We start from the raw sequence: 13,585 nt of genomic DNA, 5'->3' as shown, positions 1-13,585 counted from the left end.
GTCAAAGTGTCCATCCCATTAGGATCAGATTTGCCTGTGCTCCATTACTCAGAAACAGCCATCTCTAGAAAACAGAGCGATTAGAAGAGGATGTCAAATGGAAGCAACTTGGAAAGAGCAACTTGGAAAGCTTTTTTTCAGCCAAGAGGCAAAAGCCTTCCTCCTTATATTTGAAAAACACATTTTCACCTACATTAAATGCTCTGGAGGGAGCAGGGGAAGGGAGGGCAGGAAGTGATCTCACTTGCATAAACTCAACCATCCAATGGTGTTCCCTGGCCCCTCCTGGGCCTCCCTCTGACTGGGGCACCTATAGCTCACGTGCTTCATGCAAGAGAGCAAGACCCGAAGTTTGTCAAGCCCAATGTTATATGAAAATGATGTGACTCAGAAAGCCTCCTTGCCTGTTGAGTTCCAAATCTGACACAGTATAATTAGTAGAACCAGGAAAAGAAAAAATTAAATATTTTGAAGATATAAGTTAAACCTCTATAGTTACCACAGATTTATTCCTACAGCATTTCTAGGATTTGAAGTATTTCACACCACTGTATTATTTTTTTTTTTTTTCCTTTTTCCCAACCACATGTAATACTGTGCTACGATGGGGTTTAGGGTCTTGCTGTCCCCTGTTTCTACAATACAAACACAAGGATGCTGTGGTCAGGGATCTTCTTGCCAACTTCCTCCCGTGCCTTTGGGGGGTACAGTTGGCCTTGGGCCTCCGGGTGGAAGGGCAGGGTCTCTGGGGTGGACGGAGGGTTTTCTCTGAAGGGTTCCCAGCCTGCTTGGGGTACTGCCTGCCCCACCCTGCCTTTAGGGGCAGACTGTTCTGGAAGGCCACGACTTCTGGAGACAGTGGGAGACTGTTTTTCTGCAGGAGAGTGGTATATTGCTTCATTTGCAGTTACTGTGGGGCCTCTTAAGTTCTCCCAGAGAAGTCCCTGCAAATCCCACCAAATAACTCAGCGGGAGATGTCAGGTGGCATGGGTCTGAGGTAAATCTAAGTTTCATAAAAAGAAAAAGGAGATCCTATATACATTTAACATGTAAGTCCAGATCTAGTATGTATATAGATGCATAAATATTCATATATACAGACACCTACACATACATACATGTCTATGCGTATATATATATACACATATATACACACACACATATATACGTATGTAGAGAGGATGTCGGGAATCATTTTCCAGTGACGATATGCGGGAGAAGCCACTTGGCATCTTGCCTCACTTTGGGGAGACACTGAACTCAGGCTTTTGCTGCAGCAGTCCCGGGGTGTCTGTCTGCACACAGGTCTGTGGGATTCGCATGGCCAAGTGTGAGCGCACTAGCGCCTGGACCTCTGCTCTCCACAGACACGCACTCTCTCCCAGCTGACCTTCCAAGCTCTGCCTCACAAGGCCAGCATCACTGGGAAGCAAGTAGAAGCCACCGAGGCCAGGCTAGGCCATGGCGGGCCACAGTGGGCCGCGCTGGTGCCACCCACCCAGCAGGTCACATGGTGCCCGACTTGTCTGTGGAGCTGTTGGGGAACATCTTCTCCGTGGGCGTCACGGCAGGGCTGCCCACCCCGGAACTGCTGCTGCTGCTGGACCGATGCTGGACCACGGGCCGCACAGGCCGCATCGGGGGCGGACGCAGCTGGGCGCCAGCCAGGCGGGCCGACAGAGCTGGCTTGAAGGTGGTCATCATCTCGGTGGAGGAACTGCTGCTGCGGCGCATGGCAGCATCCGGGTCTCGGATGACGATGGTGTGCAGGGGGCTGGCAGGCTCTGAGCTGATGGGGCCTGGAGGGTTCTTCATGGGCTCCAACGTGTCCAGCACAACATCTGGCGCTTGCTTGACCGTGTTCTGCCTCTCGAGTTCCCGCAACTCGTGGAGAGCCGTGCTCATGGTCTTCTCGATGTCCTGGGGACAGAGAGAGCTCCTTTCAGCACAGAGACTGCAGGCGTCGGGTCCTGGGCTGCTAACCAGCTCATGGTCCTTCTTGAGGTTCCCACAGGAGCCTCATGGCCTGGGTGGAGAATAAGTCCCCAGGGAATCTTAAAATCAAATGGGAGGATCAATGTGGGTGTCCCATGTATGGGAAGTATATTAGTAAAGGCAGGTCAGACTACCAGAGTCAGCCAGATGCTCTAATTCTGCCTCTGACACTTCCTTGCTGTATGATCCTGGGCAAGTGACCTTACCTCTCTGAGCCTCAGAATCCTCTTCTGAAATTTAGAGATAATTATAATTAATACTAAACTCAGAGTTGATGAGTGTATTAAGTGATATGATCTCTGCAAAGAGCATGACATAACACCTAACACACACAAACACTCAAAAGTAGTAGTGCAACCACAATAGCATTAACCCTTGACAGTAAGCACCAACCCAAATCCTTTGTACTCATAAGTCATTTAATCCCCACACTTACAAGGTAGCAACCATTGTTTCACACATGAGGAAACTGAAGCTTGGACTGGTTAAGTAACTTGCCCAAGATCACACAGCTATTAGTGGCAAAGCCCAAATATGAACCCAGATAGTCTGAATCCAGAGACCCTGACCCAATCATCATTTTTCATTAAAAAAAAAAATCCTTCATCACTATTCCAGGTATGGATGTATCAAAACTTCATAAATTTGTACTCCATAAATTTGTACCATTATTTAACTTTTTTTTTTTTAATATGGAACGCTTCACGAATTTGCGTGTCATTCTTGCACAGGGGCCATGCTAATCTTCTCTGTATAGTTCCAATTTTAGTATATGTGCTGCTGAAGCGAGCACATGTGTTATTTTTTTTTATTCAAAAATCATCCTTGACCCAGCAGCAGCCTGGGAGGCTGAGACAGGAGGATTGCGAGTTCAAAATCAGCCTCAGCAACAGTGAGGTGCTTAGCAACTCAGTGAGACCCTGTCTCTAAATAAAATACAAAAATGGGCTTGAGATATGGCTCAGTGGTCAAGTGCCCCTGAGTTCAATTCCCAGTACCAAGGGGAAAAAAAGATCATCCTTGCCTATAGAAAAATTACTTGATATGTAATTCTCGGAAACATTGTAATATTAGAGAGCTTTTCCGGATGGGAGCACTTTGAATGACACAGAGTTGGTCGCCAGCCCAGGCCAGCCTGGCGCCAGTCATCCCAGGTGTTGGCCTCCCCAAGCCAGAGGCAGGGCTGGAGCTGGAGGACAACATGAACCCAGGAGCCTCTGGCCAGGGCACAAGGTCCTGCAGATTTGAATGAAAAGACTGCAGCCACTTGCTGACTCTGTGACCTCGGGCAAGTCTCGGTCATCCTGCACTGGATTTTGTTCATTTGTTAAAAGCCCACACATTCACTGGGAAGATGAAATGAGATGATGGATGTCACGAAGCTCTGTAAACTATCAGACAATGGTTTTCCAACTCCTTTTGGCTCCACTGTCTCTGGGTCACGTGATCATTTGCCAGGATGCCTCCATGGCCCACAGGTGCCAAAGGAGCTGCAGAGCCAGAACCCGGCCAGAGCATTATGGCTTGGCCATTGAGGACACCATGAGGGGACACTGCTTAAAAGCACCGCTGGTAGGTGCTGTGCACAACCTCAGTGAGGAGGGATGATTATTAAGTCCTGCTTGCTCCTCTGCAAATCCTGAGGCCCATCCTGAAAAACACATAGGAGTCTGGTGAGGCAGTTGGGGCTGGAGCCTGGAGATGTAGCCGACCGCAGGCTTCTGTATTCTCTCCTCTCCCTGGTCTACAGGCAGCCCCTGCCTGCCCAGGCCAAATAACAGGCATCAACTTTTATGTTTCCCATGATATTCTATCCCTTGCCCCAGAACCCCGGCAAATTTAAAAAGGAACAGTTACAGGGATGGGGCTGGGGCTCAGTGGTGGAGCACTTGCCTAGCATGTGTGAGGCACTGAGTTCGACCCCCAGCACCACTTAAAAATAAATAAATAAAATAAAGGTATTGTGTCCATCTACAATTAAATAGATATGTATGTATGTATGTATATATATATATATATATATATATATATATATAAATATAAATCCTAAATACATTATATATATATATATATATATATATATATATATATATATATATATATATAAAATAAGTTGCAGGAGATTCTCTGTTGGAAGGGAGAGATGGCTATTCTCTCCCTGTTTGCTACCTCCCTACCCTTCAGGGACATTTTCAAGAATTGCTCCAGTGTCCCCAGTGCTCTGCTGGAATAAAGTTCTCAGTTACCCTCACTGCTCCCTCTGGTGGCTCTAAAAGGCAAAACTTCAACAAATAAAATGTAGTTCTCATCCCTCCACCTCCATCCCTCCTGCTGCCACCACCACTGTACCCTGGCACGGTGAGCCAGAAAGACAGAAAGCTCAGAGAAAGATGAGCCAAGCGGTTTAGGCTGGAGCCTTGCATTAGTCTGAGAGGTGATGAGCGAGTCTCCAGAGAGGAGCTGCAGAGAGGAACCTGGGATGGGCAGAGCAGGGAAGGCAGCCGCTTTTCACCTCCTCCCAAATGAGACCGTCTCACTTTTGATGACAATGTCACACAGTTCCTAATTGGGTTTCAAATCTAAATCCTAAAGAACATTTTGAGACCAGAAAATTTGGGGTAACCCCATCTAATACTCAGGGTTTTGCATGCCATCCCTCCCCTTCATAGGCTGCAAAGTCAAGGACTCATCAGAGGTGATGCTGAACAGGCTGGTGCCTATCCTGTGTCATCTTAGCTGTTTACAAATTGTTTATTGTGAGTTCCTATTTTACTTCACTCAGTGAAAAGAGCTCTTGAATTCAGCTATTAGAGTGTGTAGATATCATTACCCACAGAGAATATGGGCTGCATTTCTCCAAGTGCACTCCTTGGGTTGGGCTTGCAAAATGCTATGTGAATCAAGGGCTGACCACTGGGAGGCTGAGGCAGGAGATCACAAGCTCAAGGCCATCCTGGGCAACTTAGCAACACCCTGCCTCAAAATAAAAAAGGACTGAAGATGTAGCTTAGTATCAGAGCATCCCTGGCTTCTATCGCCAGTACTGAAAATAAATGAACAAATAAATAAATAAAGGTAAAAGAAGTCTGGGAGGTGGGGTATGCCCTGTTCCCTTTGTGGGATATTCACATCACCTGGACATTATTTTATGGTGCTGAGAAATCTTGGCTTCTCTAAGCCTTCTGAATTTATCAGACCCACATTCTCCAACTGCACCACAGAGAACTGCCCCATCCCACTGACATCCCATGGAACCTGTCTGTGGTGGGACCCATTTTTAGAAACTGGTCCTAGACTGCATTAGACTCTTTATGTAAAGGGCTCTGGGCCAGGTGGTTATCCACCCCTACTGTGACTGAGAGAGCTTCCAACCTGTATAGTGTCCAGATGATGGTGGGGGCCGAGGGATGTTTCCCAAGAGGACGGCCATCCTTGGAGGATGGAGAAGCAACAAATTGCTTGGATCTTCTGCTTGATTCATGCCAAGGCACCAGTCCCAGGGATGCCATGGGAGTGGGCATTTGGGCATGGCCCAAGCCAGACCCTGGGGCTGTGGACAGGAGTTCTAGTGGCTGGGTGTCTTGTTTGTGTTGGGTATTCCCTTGGAATCTTCCCTGAACTCCACTAAGGGTACAGGTCAACAAGCTCACTGACATTTCAAGGCTGCGTGCATCTCCTGGTTGAAAACTCTCTCTTGCCCCTCTCTAAACCACAATCTCCATGTGAGCAGGGCCAAAGTCTATTTCAGCTCTTCACTGTACTTTCAATGCCTAGCATAGCATAATAGATGCTCAATTGATATTTGTCAATAAATGAATAGAGGAATGAATGACGGATGGATGGATGGAAGGATGAAGGGATGGATGGATGAACTCAACCATATCATCTTGCAGAGAGACCTGCCATTGCCCCATACCCATAATCCAGCCAATCCCATCTCTATCTTTGGACATTGGGGAGTTTTCAGCCTTTACACAAGCCCCAGCCAGCAGCTGTATCCAACTAACTTGTGTCCCAAAGGGAAGGCCCAGCAAGGGAAGGGAAGCCAGCTCAGTCTCTTATTCTCTGGTTTAACCTTAAGTCTGGCAAAGGCCAGGGGGCACTTCCACAAGGCAGGTTCCTACCCCGCCCCCTCTCTGGAGGTCTCTGTTGGCCTAGCTGCCTTCCCGGGCCCTTACTTCTGCCAGGGCCTCAGCCTCAAGGGACTTGTGGTCCCCCAGGCTGCTGTGTCTGGTGGAGCCGCAGGTGGACCTCACGGAGTGCCCTTCTGAGAGCGCCTTCTTGTCGGGGTAGTTGATGCTGCCAGCACTCCCAAACGTCGCCATTCTCCTCTTCTCAGGGCTCTCGATCCTCCCCCGGGTAAGAGGGATTTTGTGGGGGCTGCTGGGGCAGGCGGCGGCCCGGGGTGGCGTGTCTATGCTGGGACCCAGGCCCCGGGGTGGGCTGTGCGTGTCGCCCCCGCTTCTGCGCCTGGGGATGGCCGCTCCATCGGATCGTAACCGCACTCTGCAAAGGAGCCAGGGGGCAGGGGCATGGGGCAGAAGTCAACCCTGGCCAGTCTCAGAATGGGCCATCCAACCCCCACTACAGCCACACATTACACACTAGTCTAGGGAGCAGGTATAGTGAAGCCTCACTCGGTCAGACTGTGCAATTCCACAACAGAGGACCAGCTGGGCCCACACAGCCACAGGGGGAGGTGTGGGACGGTGCTTCCAGCTGCAGACAGCAGTGGTGCTCATTACAAGACGAAATCTCATCTACCATTAAGTCCGGGCCAGAAGGATTTCAACCTGGAAATGCTTGGGTGAGCTCAGTCGGGCTCACGATACATTTTCATGTTTTCTGTAGGCTTCTTTCTAATTGGTCTGAAGCATTGAGGCTTGACTATACCAAAAAGCCACCAGCACCCTGCAAGCACAGGAGGGCCCCCCCTGGGAACTGATCATCTACTCACTATTGTCCCCCACTCCCCATCTCCCCAGACAAAGGTATCTATAAGGCTTTTCCAGATCTTGGGAAATTGTAAGAGTAAACACTGCATCTTCAATGAGCCTGTGGGGCATGTGGGTACTCCTCCCACCTCAAGGAGGTCTGTGGGTGTGAATAGGGGTGGGAGTGTGGATCGGGAGGGCTGCTCTTTGCCCTCTGTGTCTGCCACGATCCTGGCTTCTCTTTCAGGTCCATTCTATTCTGTTGAGTGGGGGCACTACCCCCTGCCTGCTCTTAAGTGGGTTTGAGAGTACCTTGAAGATAAAAAGTTTTGCTGCACCCTGTGGAAGTCACCAAGGACCCTGCGGCCCTGGTGAGGGGAGGGAAGGCTGGAAGAGAAAAGGGGTCAGGTAGAGGTGGTACCTTGGGGATGGAATGTGACTAGGAACCAAGTTCCGTGTGGTCAGTAGCGCTTCAGACCCTACCACCCAGCCAAGCTAAGCAGGCCTGTGGGTGCCCCAACAGGACCAAAGCAGAGGTACAGAGAGAAAGAGGTATTAAGAAAGAAAAAAAAGGAGATAAGAGAGGGAAGGGGGAAAGGAAGAGACAGAGGCAGGAGAAGAGTGGCCCTGGCGGGCTCCGGGACACACAACCTTTTCATTCTCTACCCCAGCCTCCTGCTTCCTGCTTCCCTGGATTTCATCACCTATCACCGTGTCCCGACCTTTCTGCTGAACTGAATAGAACATGCTGCTGATTTCTTTGGCTCTGTGAGAAAATACCCACACATGTGGGCTGATCACATGACCTTTCTAGAAAAACAGAGTAACATTCAGAGACTCCTATGTGGGGGGATAAAAAGGCAGCGAGAAACTGCCGGCTTTTCTTTTTCTTTTCTTCTTTTTCTTATTTTTTAACCACCACATATTCTGGACCATACTGGTTCACAGAATGGTGCACGCTGCTCCCTGCTGAGATAAAGGTCATGTGACACAACCCAGCCCACACAGGGGAGGGAAGAAATTGGGAAATCTGCTCCCACCAAAGAAGTGGGTGGAGTCGAGTGTCAACTTCCCCCACCACAAGAGTAGGTGGGAATTTTCTGTTTATATAGCGCAATTTGGGGGAGTATGGGAGCTTTATGTTTTTTAAAGTACTTTATAACAACTCTGGTTTTCACCAGAAAGCTGGGAGGAGGTGCAGGACAGGGGGAGTAAAAATACTTGCCAATTGTGCTAATTTACCGTCATTATTTCCAATGAAAAGTACCGAATTCCCAGCATTTGTCTTTCCTCCTGCTCCTCAAGCCCCCTACCCAACACCACGCTGTTTTGTCCCTGGCATCCTCCAATCAGCTCCAGCCTCCCCACCATCAGTTGTGCCCAATATCACATTCTGTGGGGAGCAGGGTCTGCACAAGCCTCCTTCTCTCCTTCCTGCCCTCTCGCCCCTCCCAGTTCAGACATGAACCCACATGGCACTAGCAGGAAGAAAATGAACCCATGTTTCCTACCGGCCCATCACCCCCCCAAAGCCATAATCCGAGATGTGCTCCGTGGGGGACTGGAGGTCGTTCTTGGAGGAGGCCTTGTCATCCAGCAGTGGCCCGCTGCTGGCCTCGCTGTCAGCCTTCTGGCTCAGGCTGTCAGAGAAGGCATCATCCCTAGAGGGAGAGAGATGTGAATTGGAGGTGCCCCACCCAAGAACCAGGATGCACATGGCTCCCTGGTACCTGCGAGGAGCTCCTGCCTAAGGCTGACTGTGCCCAGGGCTCTGAAGGAGCCACCTTCCTGCCACACATGCCAACTGCGATGCTCCTGGAGTTCGTGTCTCTGGCAGGAGACCCTCTTCTGTCCCTGCAACCCATGCCCACTTTCTCCTTTCCACTTCTCTGGCTTGTTCTTCTCTCCCAGGCTGTGCACAGGCTGAGACAAGCTAAATGCAGGAGGCATATTGGAAGGATGGGGCGGGGGGTGGAATCTAAATGCTGAGTTCAAAGTTCTGAGTGCTGAGCCTCCACGTGGCTCCATGAGAAGTGGTTTCACACTAAGTAAAAGAGGAAGAGGTGTTTCTATCCCTCACCTCCCTCACCTGAGGTATAGGACTATAGTGAAGGCCTGCAGCCTCCCCCTGCCCCCCACCCAACCCCCGTAGCCCTTTCTCTTCCAATGATTTGTCCCTGCCCTAAGAAACCTGGGGACATCAGCCAAGAGCCCTCTACTACACTATTCCTTTTACAGTTTGCTTGGCCCTGGCCTGTTCTCTGGCTTAGACCTTCCTCTTTCCTATCAAAACATAGGCTTTTGGTCCCCTTTCTGGGAAATTCAGCTTGGTGTCTATTTCCATGATAAATCAGTTCCCCTGAGCCTGGCCAGAGATTTTAGGGAAGGTGTGCACAGGAGTCTTCAATGGCTTTCAAAGAAATGCAATGTATAAACTTTGTGAGCTTCCTGGTGGGACTAGGTATTTAGGGTGTGGGTTATTTAAATATTTTAATCCCTGAAATTGTAAAAAATGGTTCCTTATTAACCAGAAACCAGGGCTTTTTTTTCCCCTGCCCATCCCCTGAGAGAATCACCTCTGCATTGGAGGACGGTGGGCAGTTAATGGTGACCTCGCCAGCAGCTATGAGAAAGCCCAGGAAGGTGCAGAAATATGGAAAGATCCACTGGACACTAAGAACTGTAATCAACAAGCACCCTGGAGGCTGTCAGATGGATCAGAGTGGCAGGCAGACAACACATGGTCTCTGTGTACTCTGATGGATGAGCAATTTGCACATTTAATAAGTGGATTATCATTTAAAGAGAAGTTAGGTATACCTGTTCTTACAGAACACCAAACATATTATACCAGGGAGAATAAACTGCCAGCACACGGCCTACTACTCCCTTCCAGTGCCCACTGCAGGCATCACTAATCTATTACCACTAATCTCTTCCCAGAAAGTCCCAATTCCCACTCACATGTCCTGTACAACTATGTACTGGTGAGGGATGAGTCCATCCACGCCATTGTGACGGCCCTCCCACCAGTCTTCTGAGGCGCGGTGGTACAGGAGCAGCGAGGCTCCCTTCTTGAAGGACAGCTCACGTGGCGACCGCCCTACATAGTCAAACTTGGCAATGGCCTCGATCTGCTCCACTTCTGAAAGGAAAGCAAGAAAGAGAAAAAGCCTCATGAGGTCAGCAGAGGGGCATCCCAGGAGCCTCACTCAGATGGCCCTGGCTTCTACAGGGCAAGGCAGGGCAAGCCGGGTGACAACATATGGCCTGGAGCTCAGGATGCCCAGGGGTTCTAGGCTCAGATCCACTCCCACCCTGTGACCTCAGGCAAGTCATCCTACTTCTCAAAGTGTCCAGTGGCAGTTGGCATAGCAGACCCTCATTTTCCACTGCTCGTCTTGTTCCCACCTCTTCAACCCTCATTAGAACAATATTTGATTATGGCATTTGCCAATAAATGGCTATTTATCAGCAAATGATATTCTTCTATCATGCTAACTGAAATAAGCCAGTCCCAAAATACCAAAGGCCGAGCTTCCTCTCTGATATATGGATGCTAACCCTTAAGAAGGGAGGGTAGAGAGGGGAGGTCTAGAAGTTAATTGGATTAGACAAAGAGGAATGAAGGGAAGGGAGGGAGATGGGAATGGGAAAGACGGTGGAATTCATCAGACATCATATTCCTATGCTTATAAATGAACACACAACCCGTGAAACTCCACATCATGCACAACCACAGGAATGAGATCCAAATTGGAATGGGGTGCACTCCATGCATGTATAATATGTCAAAATACACCCTCCTGCCATGTATATCTAAACACAACAAAGAAAAAACAGTATATGAAGACTTTTTCTTCTACATGTCAACACAAGTTCTACTTCTACTTTCCATGAATGCTTCCCTTCTTTGTCTACTTATAGTTCTTAGAACTTTGGAGAGGTCAAAAAATTGGTGTACATGCAAAATGTGGGACGCAGTGTTTAAGAGCTCCTAGAATCCCCAGTGCTCATTGTTGTGGAGTGAACTGTGTCCCTTCAAAATTCATATGTTGAAGCCCTACTCCCCAGTTCAATGAGATCTAGAGATAGGACACTGAATAAAGTAACTGAAGTAATTACAGTTAAATGAGGCCATTGTGCAGGGTCCTAACTAAGAGAACTGGCATCCTCATAAGAGGAAGAGACATTCTAGATCTCTCTCTGAGCATGCACAGAAGAAAGGGCATGAAGACACAATGAGAAGACGTCTGTCCCAAGTCAGGAAGTCCTCACCAGAAGCCAATCCTGGGGTAGATCCTTGATCTTAGACTGCTAGGCTCTAGAGCTCTGAGAAAATAAACTGCTGTTATTAAAGCCACAAGTCTGTGGTGTTTTGTTTTTGTAGCTTAGCAAACTAATATACCCAGCCATGGACTTAATTATAAGAGGGGGGGATTCCTATTTGGGCCATAGCTCAAACATGTTGACCCAACACACATTTACCTGAGTTATACCCAGGAAGTGCTTGCAACAGTGCTTGATGGTTTGCTCTAAGAGTTATACAACCCGGTGATGGTGGTGGCCCTTAGCAGAGGGTGAAACTTCTAAGGGCCACGGACAGCATGGAAAACCAGAGAAGAGGGAAGACATGACCTTGTTCGAGTCCCCCAACACTCTACTCTGCACATGTCCGTGCCCCTCTGAAAGCTATAGTCTCAAGAAGACTGTGCTTGTGGCCCTATGAGATGTAGTGGCTTTGACACATCTAGCCTCAGTGACAGATGGCCTTCTGTAGGGAGCGGGCCTCAAACAGTTCAGCCAGAAATGTCTTTAAATGCTATTCTGACACAGGGAATGGAAGGGAGGAAGAAAATGACAGAAAGCGGACAGGCTCGGATGAACTCGGATCTTGACACACAGTCAGTCACCTTGTGAGGGCAGTGTGGAGACTTGGTCCACATCTCTGCTGCGTCTTTGAATCCCACCCCTAGCCACATGGGGGACCTGCCTGTTAACAACCTATCTGCCAGCCTGATTATCAGAGACAGGAAGGCCTGAACTGTGTAAGACGGGACAGAGCCCAGATGGCTTCACCCCCGGATGGCTTCACCCCTGGGGCCTGCTGGGACCCAGACCCTCCTCCTAGAGAAAGGTGCTGACCCAGCCAGAGGGTTGCTGAGGCTCAGAGAAGCACTGAGGGGCCACCTGCGTTCCTTGTTCTTGCCTTTCCCTTCCCTGGAGTCTCCAGTAGTCATTAGACTGGAGTCTGGCACTGAAGCGATGGTGGGGAGTTGGGAAGGGTTGTTGGAAAATGTAAAAGGAAAGAAACAAAATAGGACAGGAAGAGCCACACTGAGCCACAAGCTAAGTGAGAACACGTGTGTTCGCAGATGTCGTTATATAAGTGTGCTGTACAAACAGTAACAGCAGCTACAGTTTATTAGCAAGTCTGTTATTGGGGTTTCTCATGCCCCCCTACTTCCCCCTCTGTCAGCCATACTTAATCCTCTCATCTTCCCTCTCTCAAGAATGGGACCACGGTTTACCTGCCTGCTGAGGCCAGAGCCTTGGGGCTGCTCTGGGGCCCCACTGACCTAACCAGCAGCGAATCCTTCGAACGGGCCACCAACTCTGACCACATTTCTCTGCTGCTACCTTGGTTTAGATCACTACTCCCCCCTGCGTGCCCTTCTTACTTCCCCTTTGCTTCGTAAACCCACCAAAGGCTTCCCCTCTGTCTTGGAACAAAACCCCAGTGTCTCCCCAGGGCTCCTGAGGCCCTCCGTGCCCAGGGACCTTGAGATGTCATCTTCTACCACTTCCACCTCTCATGCAATCTGCTTGTACCTTCTTGGTATTTCTCCTCCAGCATTATATGACATTTTTCAACACAAAATAAAACTGAAATAATTTTACAGTGAATGTGTATATATCCATCAACTAAATTTTATTAATATTATACTATATTAGTTTTATCATATATTTATCCATCCCACTATCTATCCATTCATCTACCTTTTTATTTTTTGCAGTGCTGGGCATAGAACTCAGGGCCTTGCACATGATGGTGCACTTTGTCACTGAGTCACACTCCCAGTCCCCACTACTTTATTTTTAAAGTAAGCTGTAGACATCAGGACAGTTCTCCTAAATACTTTCCCATAAATATTCCTGGAGTCTACTTGATGCTTTTAAGACATGCCAAGCTTTTTCCTGCCCCATGGCCTTTGCACTTGTTACTGTCTCTCCCTGGAATGCTTTTCTCCCACCCATAGCTGCATGTGGAACCTTCCTTTGTATTCATCCACATCCAACAAATATTTATTCACCATTGTGTGCCCTTTCCTAATTTCATTCAGGTTTGTACTCAAGTGCCACTGCCTTAACAAGCCATTCCTGACCAGACCCAATCACAGAAGCCCCAATTGCCTAATCACTTTCTGACACTTTCTGGGGATTTTCTCCATAGTGTTTATTACGACCTGAAGTTATATGTGTGTCTGAGTGTGTGTGTGTTCATGTGATTTTTAGACTTGTTTACTGTCAGTTTTTTAACACTGTGAACAACATTAGGACAGGGATTTCATTTTATTTCTTGCTATCGTCCCACCTCTTAGAAGAGTCCCTGGGACTAGTAGGCACTTGGTACATATTTGTTGTTTGTATGAAC

At 48.6% G+C, this 13,585-nt stretch overlaps 1 protein-coding gene and 1 non-coding gene across 3 annotated transcripts in view; both read right to left on the bottom strand.

Annotated features, from left to right (window-relative positions):
* Positions 1 to 1,484: 1,484 nt before the first annotated feature.
* The window catches only part of Srgap3 (SLIT-ROBO Rho GTPase activating protein 3), a 246,053-nt gene continuing 233,952 nt past the window's right edge, over positions 1,485 to 13,585 (bottom strand). For both annotated transcript variants that reach the window (XM_076841053.1, XM_076841055.1), the window contains exons 19-22: positions 9,895 to 10,075; positions 8,442 to 8,591; positions 6,175 to 6,502; positions 1,485 to 1,921 (exon numbers count right to left, since the gene is read on the bottom strand). In XM_076841053.1, coding sequence (XP_076697168.1) covers positions 1,508 to 1,921; positions 6,175 to 6,502; positions 8,442 to 8,591; positions 9,895 to 10,075 — 1,073 coding nt within the window. In that variant the 3' untranslated portion in view covers positions 1,485 to 1,507. The remainder of the gene's footprint in view (positions 1,922 to 6,174; positions 6,503 to 8,441; positions 8,592 to 9,894; positions 10,076 to 13,585) is intronic.
* Positions 2,683 to 2,789, bottom strand: LOC143385734 (U6 spliceosomal RNA). The gene has a single exon (XR_013089515.1). It is a non-coding gene; the product is annotated as a U6 spliceosomal RNA (small nuclear RNA).

The sequence above is a fragment of the Callospermophilus lateralis genome, chromosome 20, assembly GCF_048772815.1.
Source record: "Callospermophilus lateralis isolate mCalLat2 chromosome 20, mCalLat2.hap1, whole genome shotgun sequence".
Classification (NCBI taxonomy): domain Eukaryota; kingdom Metazoa; phylum Chordata; class Mammalia; order Rodentia; family Sciuridae; genus Callospermophilus; species Callospermophilus lateralis.
Note: the sequence above shows the minus strand (reverse complement) of the source record. Positions and strands in the feature narration are given on the sequence as shown.